This window comes from Cotesia typhae, unplaced genomic scaffold, assembly GCF_013202065.1.
Source record: "Cotesia typhae breed Kobodo isofemale line unplaced genomic scaffold, CoteBio_Ctyphae contig_33, whole genome shotgun sequence".
NCBI classification, from domain to species: Eukaryota; Metazoa; Arthropoda; class Insecta; order Hymenoptera; family Braconidae; genus Cotesia; species Cotesia typhae.
Window position 1 is genome coordinate 2,534,146 of NW_027423741.1, and position 19,626 is coordinate 2,553,771.

Consider the following 19,626-nt stretch of genomic DNA (forward strand, 5'->3'; position numbering starts at 1 on the left):
TCAAGGATAAATTTTATAATATGGTCCCCTCCATTCTGCATCATATATTTCAGTGTGCGACGGTTCAATTCACTGACAACACCTTGTTATCATCGTTTTATAGCGAGTGTTTTATATAACGCAGATAAATATTTTCCGTGATTTTTATGTTTGTGAAAAAAGTGAATTAACTACTTTAATTTGAAAATGAATTCCATTTCTTGGTACTCTATTTTCCTGGCGTCAATAGTGGTTTTGATGTTTGGAATTTACTGGTATTTTATGGAAAAACAAAAGTACTGGTCGAAGCGTCGCGTACCATCCATCAAAAGCAACGTTCCATTTATCGGAAATATGTGGTCGGTAATAACGATGCGTACAAGTATAAGTGAATTGTACGACGTGTTTTACAAATCGACACCGAAGAACAGTATGGTCGGGCTTTACAGTTTTGGAGAGCCAGAATTGCTGGTAAAAGACCCAGAATTAGTGAAAACAGTTCTGCAAACAAACTTTTCAAGCTTTCAAAGAAACGGAATGCAAATAAACCCAGAAGCGGATCCACTTCTGAGCCACAACCCATTCTTCACAGAGGGAGAACGTTGGAAAAAAGAACGCTCTGTGTTGACAAACAACATGACGAGTGGAAAGCTCAAAAATATGACACTTGCGGTCCACGATGTTTGCCTTGAATTTATTAATTACCTAAACAGCCAATTAAAGTTGAACAGCGGTAAACATGTTGAAGTTGACGCACAACTTCTGTTCGCACGTTTCACATCTGGTGTTGTTGCAAAAGCTGGATTTGGTGTCAACGGCAACTGCTTTTCGGACGAACCCGGCAATTTTTTGGAAATGGCAAAAATGATGTTTGAACCTTCTGGATTTTCCTCCCTCAAAAGCATGCTCGCGATGTTCTTTCCGATGCTGAACAGCATCATTAAAACCAGTTTCGTGCCTCCCAAAGTTGATCGTTACTTCAGGAATATTGTTAAAGAAGTTTTGGAGGTACGAAAAAATGGCGCGAGAGGAAATGACTTCATCCAGCACTTGAGTGACACCTACAAATTAAACGAAGAAGAGGCTGATGGAAATCTGGATAAAAATGACATCAACCTTTCAATCGCTGCGCATGCTGCGTCGTTTCTGGTCGACGGTTATCTGACGTCTAGTGTCACGTTGATGTTTATCGCCTATGAAATAGCCCGTCATCCAGAAGTACAGGACAAGTTGCGAAAGGAGGTGAAACAAGTTTTGGCGAAGCATTCCAATCAAATAACCTATGACGCTATTCAGGACATGAAGTACATGGATCTCGTAATCAAAGAATCGATGCGGACAGTTCCAGTGGTGCCGATTCTCCAGAAAATTTGCACTGAGAAAAGCAAATTAGTCGGGTTTGACGGGACTGAGTGTCAGGTTGAACCTGGTACTAAAATAACGATTCCTGTTCAAAGTTTGCTTGGAGATACCAAGTACTGGGAAAATCCAGACAAATTTGATCCCGAAAGATTTAACGACGAGAATAAATCTCAACAGCATAAATTTGTTTATCTGCCGTTCGGGGGAGGACCCAGGATTTGCGTCGGCCAAAGAATGGCCTTGCTACAGATCAAAGGCGCGTTAGCTGTTTTGCTTGACAACTTTCAGCTTAAACTCTCCCCGAAGACTAAGCAACCTTTGGCCTGGGCTCCTGCTGTTGCCATCAATGTTCCTGAGGGTGGCATTTGGATAATAATTGCACCGCTGTAGTAGATGCTTCGACAAGTACCTTATTAATTATAATCGTAATCACAGTTATCTTTATAATAATAATAACAATAACAATAACAATAATAATAAATAGTAGTCAATTATTGATTTTTTTTAGTCGATAGTTTTGATTGATCAGTTTTTCAATAATTGGTTCTGTTAGTGATGGCTTGGCTCTGATGATTAAAATGACACTTAATTGACAGTGATATGATACATATGTTAGCTGGTAATTTTTTTATTATTGACGAGAATGATTTGCGGACTATTAAAGTGTCAAATGGTTTGAATTGATTTTTTTAATGATACTGAGAGAAAAAAAATACTTTTATAAAATTATTGATTTGATTTTCTTAAAAAACATCGAGAATGTTTTTTGTCTGAAGAGTCGGTCCAATTAATTTAAATAGTCTAAATAAACCTCAACTGGCCTTTATTGCAAAATAAAATACTGAAATTTTTATATTATTTTTATTTTTTCTCGTAAAAAAAAATGTATACGGTAAATTAATAAAAAAATTTAATTTATAAAAAATGCAACGATAAAGAAGAAATGAGACAAATATTTATATTCTTCTTTTGTCAAGAAATTAATAAGTTTAAAAGGTCCATTTAAAAAAATTCTTGACCCTAAAAATCCTTATCTAAATAAAATTTTTTTCTCAGTGCATTAAAAAAATTAAAAAAATTTTTAAAAGTACAGTTTTAAATAATTATAAATATTTTTAATAATTAAAAGCCTAAATGATGAATGAGTAATTTTTAAATCTTTTTTTTTTTTTATCTATGTATTTAAAGAGTTTTTATAAAATAAAATATAAGCATGAATAATAAATTTATAAAACATAAAATCTAGTCGGTCATTTATTCATACATTTACTAATAACACGTTAGTACGGTTAATTAATATTCAACGACTATGATTATTGAGCCATCTGGTTCCTCTACTCGGCGGTTTCCCAACAATGGTTCATTAAAAACTAATTATATATAACTAATATTATGTTGGTATGTATATACATGTATATGTATTATTATTATTATTATTATTATAATAACAATAATATTAATAATGATGATATTTTAATAAAACCCTCGTGTAGACCTCTCGCCCGGTTAATTATTTTGAATTAATAACTTTTCCTCGCGGTAATCGGCGGTCGTTATCCAGCGATTATAAATGATTAATAATGTTTAAATTTTATAATATTTTTACACAGATGAAAACGACTGGGTGCTTATGGTATTTTCCAGAGGAATAATACTGTGTTTTAATTCAACCTCAAGTATAATGCGTGTATTATGGTAATGAAAAGATATAGGATTATCAGAATTTAGTTTATCCTCATTGTTTTTTAGCGATGACGCAAATAGGACAATGATGGGTTGGAATGTGTTGGATAATGGGGCGTAGTTTGCGAACAAGGAGAACAATAACTGTAATAGTGAATGAGAGTGAGAAGGTAGTGTACTGCTAAAGCATGAAAGACCAGAAACAATACCCCTAATCTCGATCATTCACAATACTAGACTTTACTTGTGCTGCTGAAACTGCTGCAGCTGCTGATATATCACTACTACTACTTCTCCTACTGGCTGTAATAATACCTAGAGAGTTATATTTTTGCTGTATTATGATGCTTTAAATTTAAGCTCTTATTTTTTATGTCTATTCTCAATTGATCAATTTTTATAGGCTTACTTTAGTTTATTGAAATAAATTGTTCTGATGTCATAGGAAGCACACAGTATAAAATAAATAATATTTAATGATTATTTGGGGGAGCTGTGATTTTTTAGATCACTTAAAAATTTTGTTATTATTTTATTTTTTATTTATTTAAAAAAATTTTTATTTTTATCTTCAATTAAATATAAATTTTTTTAAACATTTAATTTTTTCTTTTGGAAATTTCTAAGTAAGAATATTGAAATAATTTTGAAATTTAAAATTTAAAAAAAAAATTTTTTTTTAATTTTTTAAAAATTTTGTTAGAATTTCTTTTAGAAGGATTTTTGAATTATTAGAGAATTAATAGATAAAATTTTTAATGATTTTTTTTATGGAGATTGATTTTTTAAAATAATTTTTTAAATACCGAAATTTTGAAAATTTATTTCTAAATTATTGAAAGAAAATCATCAATTATTTATCCATAAATTTAAAATAAGCATTAATTGATAAATTATTTAAGTAAAATAATTCTACATAATAAATAAAGTAAAATTTTAATAAAAAACACGTGTTACTTAAACAAACAAACAAAACTGACAATCACTCTGCAAACAATTAAAATAATTACTTAAAAAATATAAAATACGGAAAAAAAGTTACAGAGACAAGAGAGTCGCTTGGATTATTATATTTTACGGCTGTTGATGTTTTGTTCCCGGAGAATTTTATAAAATACAAAACGAGAGCACCGAAGGTAACGTATATACATATTTTATATATAAACAATGCAGACTGTGTTACTACAGCCATTTTGGCATCCAAGCGAGCGAGCGAGCGAGCGACCTACTTCGCAAAACACTCGTCTCTTCACTTTTGTTTGTATATATACTTCCACATCGATGTATGAAAACTTCAACCTCCACAATTAGTTTGAATTTTAATTAAAACTATAATTGAACGATTAATAACTTTACAAATAAATAAATAAACGTTGTCTAGATAGTTTCTGAAAGATAGTTTTTGGCATTCATTCTATTCCATTTTGGGTTATATTAGCTCTGCGTTCTATTCTCTTCGATTATTTCCTCTGGATGGGCTTTTTGGTGACCATCCACTATGCTACCTTCCTTCCTGTTTCCTTCCTGTTTCCTTCCGGAAAGTGCTATTTCTCAGCTCTCAAAATCGAGCAAACAAACCAGCTACTATCATATCACAACCCTCGTTGTGATATTATTAGCAAACTATTTCTGATCAAGTATAAAAGCAATCTGCACAGAAAAAAAATGTTCTTAAATCAAATAAATATTTTTGACGAGCTTAATATTCTTGATTTGAGGAGAAAAATTCTTGATTTAAGAAAACTTTCCTTGATTTAAGGAAATTTTACTTAATTCAAGAATTTGCCATCTTGATTCAAGACAATTATCCTCTTCAAAATTATATTCTTAATTCAAGAATTTTTCTCTTGAATCAAGTTAATTTTTTTTTCTGTGTGGAAAAAATTATGAAAAAAAAAACTTTAATTTTTCACGCACTGGATAATCTTATAAATACAAATACCATTTCTTTTCATTGGAACAAAAGTTGATTATCTTTCAAGTTGTCATAGCAAAATTCACTCGGTAAATAGAGAAAAAATAATGAATTTAAAGAACAATGAGGATCAATAAAATGAACTTTAATAATGAACGAAGAAGACAGCTGGAGACGAGAATTTAATTGAATTTTAAATAGGTCACATTCATTTAAATATCACTCTCTGTGTTTGTCACTCATATAAATTATCAGCATACATAATTAATTATATAAATTATATTATTGTCATTTTTTTTTTATTTTTAAATGATGTGATTAAATTGCAAACAAAATTTTATTTTGAAATAATATTTAATCTCATTTATCCAAATTTAATCGAGATGTTGATTCGACCCGTAAACCTCCGAGTAAAATGCAATTCATGTACTTTACCTCACTTGACCACTTACAGTCGAATCCTGTTACAATATACGTCCATTAAATTTACAAAATTATTTATTTCATAATAACTTATTTTCGCTTTTTTCAAACTAAATAAATTTGGGTAAAAAATTTCTACGGCGCACAATATTGAATTCTTTTGATGTCTAGTTCCCTGTTTACTTTTTATTACAGCAAAATTTACCGTGAAATTAAAGTAACTGACAATTATTTTGCTCCTTTTTATTTTTCTTCTTTTTTTTTCCTTCCATATGCTGTTATAGTTTTTTGATATAAAATGCATCTATAAAGTGGTTATCCATTTAATTGAAAATAGATTTACTTTTCGCTCGACAGGTTCCGGCATCGCGGTTTAACTCGTTTATTTTTGAAAACGTTTTAACGAACAAACGAACGAGCGAACAATCTAGAAGAGGATTACTCGTTCCAGTATTTTCAACCAAGCGTATTAACTGTTAAAGTTTTATATTCACCCGAAGAGCTTTTAGAAGAATTAAAAGATATTTTTATCGGTTTTTATTTTGTGCCGAAAAATATTTCCCAAATCATTGATTAGCTTTAATATTTTAACTTTATTTATGTTTTTGGAATCGTTAGAATTTTAATTGTAATTTAAAATTAAGCGAAGTAACTTTTATTAATATTCTTAAACTCTCCGAAATATATATTATATTTTGCACGTTGCAATAATTCATATCCGGGGGTTATTCTCTCGGTCTTTAGCTGCTAAATGTTATATTGCATATCCCACATTGTTCTGCTCAGCTGCAACCCAACACCACCGACACTGGGCACACTGACACGTTTGTAATGGTGGTGAATATATAGCATTGCGATTGCATTATTCTCATACTTTACCTATACCACTAATAATAATTAAACAGGCGTCTGTGTATTCTATATTATATTCGCACCACACCCTATACTAGACTCCTTTTATTCATAGGTACACGAGGAATTGTTTATTTATATAGAATAATTGTCTAATATTAGAGTAGAATACACCCATTATTTTCACGATCAATACAATGTTGGATCAATAGAATTTAAGGTAATTGTTCTAAGCTTATAAATTGCACTTTTGCTTGAAATTTTTATAAATAAATTGATAAATAGTTTCATCACAAAAAAAAATTTTACATCAATCTAGAAAATTTTTGGGAAAACCCAAAACTGTTTTGGAGCAAGATAAAAATTTTTTTCTTGTTCAAAAAAATTTCTTCAGTCGGGAGAATTTTTTTTTTTTTGTGTAAAATTCTTGAAAAACAAAAAAAAATTTTTTTTAATGTCAATTTTTCGATTTTTATGTTTTTTTTTGTAAATTGACTTGAAATTTAAAAAAAAAAAAAGTTTTTGATGATTTTTTTTTATTAAACTCAAAGAGAAAAAAATTTTATAACAAAAAAAAATTAATCATGTAAAGTTTTCAATTTTTTATAAAATTTATGGCTTAAAAAAAGTGCGATTAAAAAAAAATGATCCAAGTTAATTAAATAAAAGCAATAATTTTCGCCGAACAGAAAGTTAAACTTTCATGAACTAGAACAAAAGGAAGTTAACATAATTTTTATCCATTGAAAAAAATAAAAGCCATAGAAGTAATAGCCAAAAAAAAAAAACTATTTTATTAGAGGGGTACAATAATGTCGTGTGCAAGGTGTTAACATTTTAGCGCTTCCTTAAGCTCTTTTATAATAAAATACTAAATTTCTCAGCGTGTACCGGCCTTTGTTTCGCGCTTGCTCTTTAAACTCGATCATCATCTTCATCTCTTTTCAGTCTATTCTCATTCCCATTCCCAGCCCTTAGTTCTAGCGCGCGTTAGAGCTGAACCCACTTTAGCTACTCCGTACCCGGCTCTAAATTTCACTAAATTCCAAGATATCTACTCTACTCTGTACTAGCAGAACCATAAATCCAACTCCTCGGACGTACATATCTCTCTTTAATGCGCAACTACCTATACTACTACTATTCCTTTCACGCTTCATCTCTCTCTCTTTCTCTGTATATTCACGATAAATCTAGCAATGCCGAGTTTAAATATTTATTTTAATTGACCCTAATCGGTCAACTTCGCTCCTCTATCGCTCCTCCGATACCTTAAGAAATATTGTTTATTTTTATTCCGAATTGACTTAATGATTTCTTTAATTCAGAAGAAAATTTCAAGATTTTTGGCCCTCATTCGTTGACTTTCACTACTGAATTTTCAGACATGATATTTTAAATTGAATTTTTCTTCTCTAAAAAAAATCCTAGATGAAAAAAATTATATCAAAAATAAATTAAAAATAAATAAATAATTAAATGCAAATTAAAAAAAAAATTTAATTATAATAATATTTTTGATTTATTTTTAATAAATTTCAATGATAATAAAATATATAAAATTGACCAAAAGTTAATTACTGAAAATATATTTTTTATCTACAAATAAAAAAATTAATTTGATTAAAAAAAAAAAAATTCTTCAATTAAAATTTACTTTAACCATTAAAGGTTTATTTTTTCTATCATTTATTAATTTTTAAAATATTTTCATTACATAAAAATTCTCATAAATTGAATCTATATATTTTTATGCCTGAGCCATAAATAATAATAATAAAAAAGATTATTGATTTAATATACCAGCAATCTCTGGTAACGAGAATCATTACGATAAATTTGTAATAAAAAATAATAATTTAAATTGAAAAATCCGTGGAATATAAAAACGATCCTTTTCAGTGGGATTTCATTTCACAACCCGTCGCACAAGCTCGTTTCCGGTTCCTCTTAACTTTTTTTTTTTTTTTTTTTTTTTTTTTTTTTATCTTTTAGCGACTCACCCTTCATTTCCACATCCCACAAATCGTTGTTAGAAAGTAGATCAATTTTAATTCCCAGCAATAAATTTTAATATAGCTATCGGAAAACCCTTAGCTTTATATGTATGAGAAAAAAGAAAAAAAAGAAGACAATAGTAATGTTGTACAAAAATAATGTATCGAGGAAATTTCCCAGATTTTTAGGTGAAGGTTAAAGATTTTCTCCGGTGAAAATAGGCGAGCAGTTTTATTTATTTTTTTGGCGTTTGTTTGATCGACTCAGAAGCAATAAGTCAGAAAGTTTAAAGTTATTAAGGAAACGCTAGAAACAGAAGATGCGTACACAGAAGGATGTCGCAAAGAGTATTGACGTCAACCGGGTTTTAAATATTGTATCCAAGTCACGTTCCAGAACCACCCGTATCTACCCTCTTCTTTCTTCCTCTCGTCCTTTACCCACTTCACCTCCGCTTTTACCGCCTCTTTCACCTCAACCTCAACCTCGAGGTATCCAACGCCCCACCTAACCCCTGATAGTGTATCTGAACGTCGCATAACTACCGCAAGGTTTCTAAGGAGACCTAAAAAGAAAATCTACGAGAAGACGAGCTGTTTTTTTTTTTTTTTTAAGAAAATAAAATTTTAAAAATATATACCAGCAAAAAAAAACTTTTGTCTCGGCCAGGTTCACGCTCTAAGTAATACAGCTTAATACACGAACGCTCAAGTTAGTTGGCTCAACGCTAAGCAGCTTGATGAACAAGATATCTTCTTGTGTATACAGATATATACTTTTTTTAAAGTTTATAATCCGCAATTAACAGGCGAAAATTGTGAACATGCATAATTATATTGTTATAAACTTGGGGATTACTTTTTAATTTAAATCTGTCATTTTCTTGACGTTTAATTTAATATTTAGATTAAAATTTTATTATTATCATTTTTTTTAATTAAGCAACTGGTTATCCGGCTCTGATGATTTATAATTCAAATCAGATTAAATTATTGTGTCAATAATTTAGTTTGCGAATTTGATTTCAGGTGAATTAGGTTAATCTGAGTGATCGAGACAGGACGATTGCTTAATTAAAAAAAAAAAAAAAAAATGATAAAATTATTTAAAACTTTTATCGTGATGATTTTTAATCGAAGTATTTACTCCAATATTACAGAAGTAAAAATATCTATAAATAGAATATTATTTACTTGATAAGGATTTTTATTGATGTCTTTTTAATCTTAATTAATCAATCTCTAGCTCTTATATCAGTCTTGGTATATTAAATTCAATATTACTTAATATCTAATGAATATTCATTGAGTAAGGAGATGATTCATTTATTACCATAATCATTAATTCTCTTTGATTTTATGGTAATTTGAAAATATAAGTTTTGCATAAATATTGAATTTTATAATTTTCAAGAGTTTTCATTTATTATTTAATAATAATGATAATATATTTTATTCAATTAGCTTATAGCTATTTTAATCATATATCATATATAAAATATATTATCATATTTTATCTTATACATTGATCATTATCAAATTTTTTCAGCATAATCAATGTTTAATTTGATAAAGTTTTTAAGTTGAATTTTAAATAGATTTATTAGACTCTCATTTTTTATTTGATTAATATAATAATAATTATAATAATGAAAATAATTAAAAAAAAATAAAAAAAGGAATTTTTTAAAAAAGTGATAAAAAAATAAAATAAAAAATCCTTATTACTTATTTTTAATATCAAGCACTTACCATTAATAATCCTTAAACCGAGTCCTCAAGATATGATACTTCTCCACTGTTAAAAAACAGTCTGATTATCATGAAATAACCAAAAAAAAAAAAAAAAAACGGGAATAAATATAAATAAATACCGCACAGTGGAGAGTTTGCACAATATAACAACACCAACTCAGTGAGTACTAAACCCTGCGTGCGTTTGACGTGAAACGTAACACGAGGGTAACTATTTCTTCCTTTTTTTTATATTTTTTGGTCTTTTACTCTTTTTCTTGGTTCTACTCGCCCTCACCCTCGCGGCTCACCCCTCACCCCTCGACACTCTTTTCCGACTCTCTCACACACTCTCCGTGTGGCCTTGACGCGTGACGCGCAAGCGAGCTAACCGCTGCCAGATGCACAGCAACAAAATGTTCAAAAGTTTATATTAAATATAAAAAAAAAAAAAAAAGAAAACATTGCAAAAAAAAATAAATAATAATTTCTCCGGTCTGGTGTTTTGGTTTTGCCGCGAGCGCGACGAGAAATTTGAAATTATCGAGTAGAGTGTCGAGCTAAAACGATGTACCAGTACCCTTGGTACAAAGACGCGAAAACGTGACACTTTAAATGAAGCACGCAGCCTAGGTATAGTGTGGGATAATGCAAGGGTGAGAGAAAGAAAAAGAGAGTGATGGGAGACAGGTAGTTGTATAGTGCGATAAATAGAGTAAGTCGCTCCACTCGCCTGCGCGTATGCTTCACTAGGAGGGTGTTATGGCGCTGGTTTTGGGGTGAAAGAGAGACTTTGAAGGCTACACAGCCAACAGCCTTTTCCCCCTCCATAATACCAATCTAACCCCAGCGACCGCGCGACTGTGCGCAACCCCTCTTCCAACCCGCTCATCCATCTCAGGGGTGTATTTTCTTTTGGCAGGACCCTTTATTTTTTATTTTGTTTATTCTTTAGAACATCCATGATTGTTTTTATTAATTTTTATTTTTTTGAGTATTTTTAAAAAATTTTTTTTTGATCATCCCTTTAATTGACATTTTTTAACAATTTTTTTCTTTAATTTTTTCCTTATTAATAAAAAATTTTTTTGTCGTGAATAAAAAAAAATTTTTTATAAAATTAGAACATCCATGGTTGTTCTTATTAATTTTTATTTTTTTAATATCCCTTTAATTGACATTTTTTAATAATTTTGTTCTTTAATTTCTTTCTTATCAATAAAAAAAACTCAAGAGAAAAAATCTTGCACAAAAAAAATCATTTTAAAGAATTTTTTTGTCTTGAATAAAAAAAATTATTTTATAAATTAAAATGTTCTTAAATCAATGGAAATTTTTTAGTTTAAAAATAGTTTTTCTCTGGTCAAGTAATTTTTTTTTTATGAATCGACAGTAATTTTTAAAACAGGAACCATTTAATCTCGAAATTGTTGAAAATACTTTATAAAAATATAAATTTTGATACTGATTTGAGCAGAAACTTACTTTCTTCATAATTTAATTTTTCGACTAATTACAAAAATATTTCTCAAAAAAATGAATATTACAACCTCCCTTTCATAATTTAAAAGAGTGTCAATAAATAGCGAAAAATATATAATTTATTCAAAAAATAACAACAATGATAGCGATGAGTACAATAGGCAATTGATCGAAGGCAGTTAGTAGTGACAGAACGATTACTAATCTTTTACCAATTTGCTCCATTTCTTGTTCGCCGGCAATAAAATAGTCGCTAATGGTCCAAGCACAATGGAATAGCGGAAGAGTACCAGGAGAGAGAAGAAAGGACGTTAATGGCAATAAAAATGGAGGTAAAGATGATGGCGTCGATTACCGATTCATGATTCTAAAGAGCGAGTACTTTGTAAATTCTTCAAAATTCGCTGAAATTTATTTAAATCTTATTTTTTGAAAATTTAATTTTTTTCAAATTTGTAACAAGATTAAATTAATAATCGACTAAAATACGGCAATAACAGGAGCACAGCGAGTTTAAACGTTTGATAGAAATAAATTAACTCGAGTGAAGGCATTAGAAGGTTATTGTAATTTCACACATGAGGTAACAACCCTCCCTCTACTACCAGAAACTCAGATTATTCGTTTTCCTCTTGTCCTCCCTCCAGACGCACCTTCACCAACAAACTATGTATTGTATATCGCAGATCGTATATTGTATACTGTTTCGCGAGCACGTGTGTGTATATTATTCCCTCATATTCGAATTGGGTATTCGCAGCCTTATTCGCTATATACATTAACTCTGTTGTGCGTTGATCCTATTTCGACTCGACTCATACTCGCACTCCTCTACCTCTTCCACTATTGCTATACCGACACTGACTCACTAATCCAATTAATTTTCTCTCTTCGTCTATGGCGACATGTTTCACTGTTCCCTCTGTATACTCTATACTGTTGTACTACTGTACATTGTTATGTTGATTTAATTACTCAGGAGATATTATCACGGGGTAGGCTCAAAATAAACTTCTGGTAAATAATTTGCCCGATCGTTCAGTGGTTTTTAAAAAATATTTATATTAAAAATTTATGCAAAAAAAAAAATTTTTTGATTTAATTTTGAGTGAAGAAATTTCTTACAAAGAAGAAAAAAATTCTTGATCTAAAATTATATTGTCTTCAATTAAACAACGGAGTTTTTTCTAATACACTCTTAAAAAATAATATTTATTTTATTTATAAATAATATTTATAAGATTTCAGAGGAAAAATCTGAAAAAAATATTTTTATTAAAAATGAGATTGCCATTTTTTTTTTTTTAAATAACAACAATTGAGAAAAATTTATTCTTTAAATCTTTATGATTAAATTATAAATTCGCCGGAAATAAAAAAAAAAACATTTCAAACCATTTTGGAATTTATAAACCAAAAAAAAAAAAAAAAATAGCATGTAACTAAAATAAAAAAAATCTAAGACAAAATAATAATAAGTTTCTGGTTTCGAAAAAATTTCCCATTATTCAGATTAATTTTATCTGTCAATATCCATTCAATAATTTGAATTTCCGTGACCTGCTAAAGAGCCTATAGCTGATAAAAATTTCCATCTACTTCTCACTTGGGACTCCTCAACACAAAACAGCATTAAAATTCGTTATCCAATCGATATAAATTCATAAATATAATCCACAAAAGAAAATTATATGAGGTCCCCTGGGGGCGTATCTACATTCCTCCTCGTGCATTATCGAAATTTGATTGCACGAAAGCAACTGTGTATCGAGGCACATAATCTTATTTTAATATACTTCGTAGGTAGATATAGGATATTACACAAGGTACCTTACCCGATAATTTAATACCTACGCTGAACCCTATTTGAGTGTAACTCTGGCGTGTTATCTCGCTGGATATATTAAACATTGCACCTAGAATCAGCAGGGGCATTCACAGTTACCGTCTAGCTTTCTTCTCTCTAGAGAAAAATTTAATACATATGTACAAAGAAATAAAAAGTTACCGAAAAAAGTTCTAGAGGAAGAAACTGGCTTTATATACATATATAAGTCTTATAAAAAATTAAAATTTCATCTGCTCCCTCGTTATACCGCGATACAGCCTCTGTAATCCTCACGGTTCACCGCCGGCTTTGGTAATTAATTTCGACTAACTTTGGTCCAACTTCAATCTTATTTATTGAAAATTACGAGCAATAGCGAACTAATTAGTTTATATTTCCGTGGGGAAACCTTCGATAGATTGTTGAGTAATTATTATTTATTAATTGTCTTGAGGACGATAATCACTTCTTAAGAAACCTCTAATAATTTATGATGTTCCCTCAGTCTTAAATGAATAGCTCGTTAGTTGTTCGCTGATGTACTGAAGAATTAATCAATGTATATGCAAGTGATTATTCTTGGCATAATATCAAATTGATATTTAAAAATCAATTATTTTTTTACTTACCTTATAACATTAATTTTATAGAATATTCTTTTGGCGAAATTATAAAAATTTTTTTTATAAATTAAATTGAGTTTTAATAAAAAAATTCTTTCATTAAAAATTGGTTGAAAGCGAAAAATTATTTTAAAAAAATATGTAGCCTGGAATCGAACCCAGACCTTTCTGATTGTATTTTAGTGAAACGTGAAAAATTTATTTATTATTAAAACACATTTTTGTTTAAAAAAAAAAAAAAAAAGTGTTTTAAGCATTAAAAATTTTTTTGAGATAAATTTGACTCAGTATTAATCCTGAAGCTTTTTCTCTGGAAAAAAAAAAATTAATTTGATTCAAAAAAAATATTCTTGAATTTTAGTAGAAAAGTTTTCTTGATTTAATAATTCACCTATCTTAAAAATGATAAAACTCTTCAAAATTATTTTTTTGGTCTAAAAATTTTTTTTTTAATCAAGTAATTTTTTTTTTTTTTTTTTCAGTGTACTTTGTCAAAATTGGCCAAATGACAAAAATTAATAGAAACAACAGACGTATTTCCGATCCAATCATCAATTTTCAAAGTAAAAAATAAAAATTCAAAAGTTTTTTTTTTTTTTAATCAAATTAATATTTCTAGACTATAAAAATTTTTTCCCCTAAAAAATAAAAAGTTATTTATCTGTTAAAATATTGTATAAATGATAATTTTTCGTACGGAAATAATTTACAGGATAACAGAAAAATAAAAATAAAAATATTGACAGATAATTCAGGGGTTGGATCTCGTACTCGGGGTCAATCTATTGTCGGAATTATATTTTTTCCTTTCTTTCCTCGTACTTCTTACCATACATGCACTGCACGTACACTCATCCTTACAACTTCTTCATCCATATACTTACGTATATTTTGTACGTATATAAATATATAAATCTTGTTCTTATTTTGTTGAGTTGGCGACCCGACGACCCCGTTAGAATAGAAATCATTATTTCCACGCCGACAATTGTCAGAGACGGTGCTCTCTCCTCCGCTGGCATCGATCCAATATTATCGATTCTTCGATGTCACACAACCAATAATCGGTTAAAAAAAATCTCCGTCCACGGCTAATAGTCCCAGATAATAAAAGATAATATGGCTAGTCAAATAATAACAATAATGATAATAAAATTTTATAATTATTACCAATGATTTTATAATCTGTTGGATATCAGCTATTCAGCGCAGTTTACAAATGTCCTCACGCTTAATCCTTTTACATTGTTCGCATTAGCAGTTAACAGAGAAAACAAACAAATAATTTCCATAAAATAATCACAATTATTCTGCTTGCTTTTTTAAAAAATAAACTAATGTAATTCACTAAAGATTTTTTATGTAATTTATAATAATTTTTTTTGGAAAAATTTTAAGACTTATTTTTTGTATAAAAATTTTTATGAACAAAATTTAATTAAATTCTAAAAAACAGTTTTTGAATTAATTAATTTTTCTTGATTCTATTAAATTTTTTTGGGATGAAATTATTAAAAAAGAAGTTTCTGCTTTTTGCACAGAAAAAAAATTTTTCTTTCGAGAAAAAATATTGTATTGAGAAGTAAAAATACTTCAATAAATTCTGAAGCCAAGAAATCCTTGATTAGATAATAATTTTTTATTTTATTATGCAAAATTTTGATTTTTTTTTAGTCAAAAGTAAATTTTTCTTAATGAGAAAAAATTTTGAAATAAAAGTCGCATTAAATAAAATACTTTTCTTCAAATCAAAAAATTATTTTCAGTGTCTATCCGGTATCTTTTAATTTTTGATTAATCGAGATAAATTGGATTTTTATTCCGAAATATTTGTAATTCTTGAAGTAATTAATATTAAAAATTTCAAAAAACTGCTTTTTTAAAATATGAAAAGATACCTTTTTGAAAATGAGCTCCTCATATGTATGAGGAGTGAAAAGAAGAGTAAAAATATGTGATAGATAATAATCTGATGTTAGCATCGATAATTGTAATTTAATTAGATATTCAACAGTGTCATCCTCAGACAACGTAATCGATAATAGATCAATTATAGAGTAATTATAGTTGTATATCAATTACGATAAACTTAACCATGCAAGATGTATACAGGAGAGCAGACATGTACCTATGTAGATATTATGTTTAACAACAGATAACAACTGATGCTTGGGGTAAACTTGTTTCAAAATAAACTTTCCATTGAAACTCCACCACGATCCATTAACCAAACAGTTATTGTTGTTATTATTATGATAATAAAGGGTGTACATATGTAGTCTTGGTCTCACTCTTGGTCTTCCTGGTGGCTCGTGTGTTCGACGTTAGTATGAGCGCATACAAGATGATGTAGGAGGTGCAGCCGAGTGAAGAGTTTAAAGGGTATTATTGATTTCCAAAAAAAAACCGGATAGGATGAATAGACCGCTCGGGATCGATGCACCCTGGGCTTTAATAAAAGGTTCAAAAATCAGAAAAGGACTTTCCTTTCGAGCTGAAGAGTAAGGAGCAAGGTTTTGTTGCGTTACCACAGACTTACCCTCCGATGGCGATGGATGCTCGGATGAGCTGAGCGCCAATAGCATCAGCAATACCACCGTAAGAATAGTGATGCAGTTTGATGCTCATTTTTCCGGCGTAGGTTAGAGCACCTGAGGGACGAGTTATATATTCCCCGGTTTTATACTTACTTCAACAAAATCTCACTTTAAACTTACTGCGCGGCCATGTCCTCACTTTTTTCTTTTTTAGTTTTATTTTAAAATCTTGTATATTGTGTTTTCTTCCTTGGGATTTTCTGCTTTATTTTTATTCCGCTGTTACATCTTAGACATTTCTTCGAGGTACTTCAAATGGCCTGGCTGTGAGTCAACAACTTTTTTTATATTTTATTAACTCCGGGTCTTTCTGTCAGACTGTTAAATGGAAGCTTCATTCGCTTTTTGTCAAATACAAAAGCTTCTGAGTTATTTTTTTCTTTAAAACAAGCAGAATTAAGTGAAACGGGATATTTATTTGATGTAAGTTCGAAAATAAATTTTTTTTAATAAAATGAGAACACTTATGACTGCTTGGATGATTGAAATTTCTAATTTTTATCAAATATCTATGCTCGAATTTTATTTTTACCTTTAATACAATTTTTATTGAAAAAAAAAATTTATTTGACAAAAATTTAAAAACTTTTTTTTCGTTCAAAATTTAAACTTTTTATCAAATACAAAAGCTTAAAAATTATTTTTCTTACTAAATAAGTAACAATAAATATCCTTCAAAATAATTATGACTCATTATAATTAAATAACCATTTAATAGAAATTCCAAAAAAATTTTTTTTTGTATAAATTTGATCTAATTTTGACAATTTAATGGTTTAGTTGGCTGAAATTTCAATTTTCTATCAAATATCAAATCTGTAATTTTATTTTCTTCTAGAAAACTTGATAAAAATTTCCATTAGTCAAATTTTTCGTGATTTCAAAATTTGAAATTCTCTTTACGACCTCAAAGTTACGCGTTAAAAAATAAACAGTTAAATTCACTCGGATTCTGGTTAATTTTAGCAGAGAATTAAAAAATTTACGATTTGTTATCTTGACCTAAAAATTCCAAAATTTTATTTAACTTAAACAACTCAGTACACTATCACGCAACGACCTGCCCACAATATCTAACAAAATGCCCATATAATTTATTCACCTGCCCAATTTCTGCCAAACTAGTCACGCAACCGTTAATTTTTTTTTCCAATAATATTGTATATAATTTTATCCAATTGCCAGTTCCTCCTTGCTGACTCCTAAAGTATAATTATATTAATAAAAATGTAATTAGCGGCAAGTCTGGAATTAAATCTTGTGGGTTTAAAAAATTAATAAAAAATAATTGGGAGAGAAATTCGTATAAATGTTAAGTTATTGCAGTATGATATTATATTATAACATTGCACATATTATTCATATCTCAAGGCTCAGGAATGCGTTTGTGGTTGGATGTGGGCTTTAGGTGGTAAGAGGAAAGCGACAGGGGAAGAGAAGGGTATGCTAGTATGGTTTTCCCCAGAGAGCTAGATGAAGCTTTAGGTATAAGCATCCCTGAGGCCACCAACCCGTATATAGCCGACATGCCAGAATAATTCTCAAGCAGTGGATCATGTTGATATTGCATTCGTATTGCAAACTGCTAAATGTCGAGAGTTATTACTCTTCTAGGAGGGGTATTTTAATCCTAATTTGGAATCCATTAATTAGTGGGATATATGCACTTGGAATTTTTTTTTTTAATTTATTTTTTTGCACATTTTTTGACTCAGTTCGCATTTTAAAATTTTGAAAATTTCATACTCTCACTTCTTCTTTAAATAATTTTTGAACGCGTCGGGATATTTAATTTCTGTAAAATGCATCTCAAAGCTAAGGAATTAAGCTTCAATTTACATGTTTACATATTTTTCTAAATCAAAAAGTATCAATTTTTAGAATCATTTTAATATCAATATCAAGGATTATTTTTAAGAAAATTTAATGTCATTTTTTTTTTTCTTCAAAATTAGTAAAATTTTTTAAAAACTACCCAACCGATCAGTCTCAAATACTTAGATAAGTTTTGCAACTATATTTTTAAATAATTTATTCAAGGATTAACAATTGCGATAAATATTTAATATTTTTATAAAAAAAATTTTAAGCTGAAATTTTCATGAAAAAAAATTTTTTTTGATATTTGTTTCAAAATATATTTAGAAAAATTATTAATAGAATTAAAAGTTATTTTTATAGACTTTGAAAAAAACATTAACTTTAAAAAAAAAAAAAAAATTGAAACTTTTTCTTCTTAAATCAAATAAAAATTATTTTTTAGTTAAAAAAAAAATTTTTTTTTGTGAATGAATTTTTATATTAATCAAATAAAAAAAAAATACTTTGAACAATTAAAGTAACTTAAATTATTTCTAAAATTGAAAAACAATAGTCTAAAGTTTGATTAAAAAATAAATATTATTTATAAGTTACAATTATAAATATAAGGATAGTAGAGTTGGAAGAACAAGTAAAGACACTGTAGGGTGGGATTGTCTCGGGAATCGCGTTGTTATTTCCCTTCCAATTTCTTGTGTACGACCACAAAATTGGATGGCACAGAATTACTACTATATATTCGCAGTGTCTCTCGAGACGTGGTCCCAGGAAGATGCGCCAGGATCCAGGATTCCCATCTATACCTCGTACAGACTACTGAAAAATAAAAACAAAAATAGCGCTTAAGACAGGCAAAAAAGCACCCAGCTAAATAATGATAACAATAAGAATAACTGCGAGACAGAATGAGAAAGTGGAAGGTATAAACTAAAAGATAGTATAATCCACCGTCGGGCTTGGACAAAACTATATGAATAATTGAATCACAGAGACGGTCCGAGTTTAACTGAGTTTAACTCAAGTATCGATAAAAAGAGCTATTTTAGCTGAACTCTCTTTCCTTATTTTTCGTTTTATGCTTCTCGGGGCAGCTTTCTTCGGTGCACCAACAAACCCATACGTGTAACATTAGTTTTTACGACTGTTATACCCCAGAGTCAAGTTGTGCAATACCAATGCTCTGCTGATCTTGCTGCTATTAGATATGTTCCTTTTTTTCTGCCATACCAATGCTTAAATATCTAAAGGCGCTTCTTTTATGTATAAAATACCTTGTACAAAATACTATTACATGCATGTAGCTTGTTTATTTCTAACAAATTATTTTTAC

At 29.1% G+C, this 19,626-nt stretch overlaps 2 protein-coding genes across 7 annotated transcripts in view; one reads left to right on the forward strand and one right to left on the reverse strand.

Moving 5' to 3' along the window:
• The window catches only part of LOC141526301 (protein Fe65 homolog), a 51,784-nt gene extending 41,356 nt beyond the window's left edge, over positions 1–10,428 (reverse strand). For 3 of the 6 annotated variants that reach the window (XM_074241242.1, XM_074241241.1, XM_074241239.1), the window contains exon 1: positions 9,964–10,427. The gene's annotated coding sequence lies outside the window, so the exon portion shown is untranslated. Of the gene's footprint in view, positions 1–9,963 lie in introns of all 6 variants that reach the window. The other 3 variants (XM_074241237.1, XM_074241236.1, XM_074241243.1) reach the window with 3 other exon arrangements.
• LOC141526459 (cytochrome P450 6j1-like) lies at positions 44–2,483 on the forward strand. Its single transcript, XM_074241495.1, has one exon. It carries the CDS (start codon positions 187–189, stop codon positions 1,729–1,731), a length of 1,545 nt encoding a protein of 514 aa, XP_074097596.1. The 5' UTR covers positions 44–186; the 3' UTR covers positions 1,732–2,483.
• Positions 10,429–19,626: the final 9,198 nt, after the last annotated feature.

What these genes read in the sequence shown, in the direction of transcription:
- LOC141526459 (XM_074241495.1), top strand. Translation starts at nt 187, where the DNA reads ATGAATTCCATTTCTTGGTACTCTATTTTCCTGGCGTCAATAGTGGTT.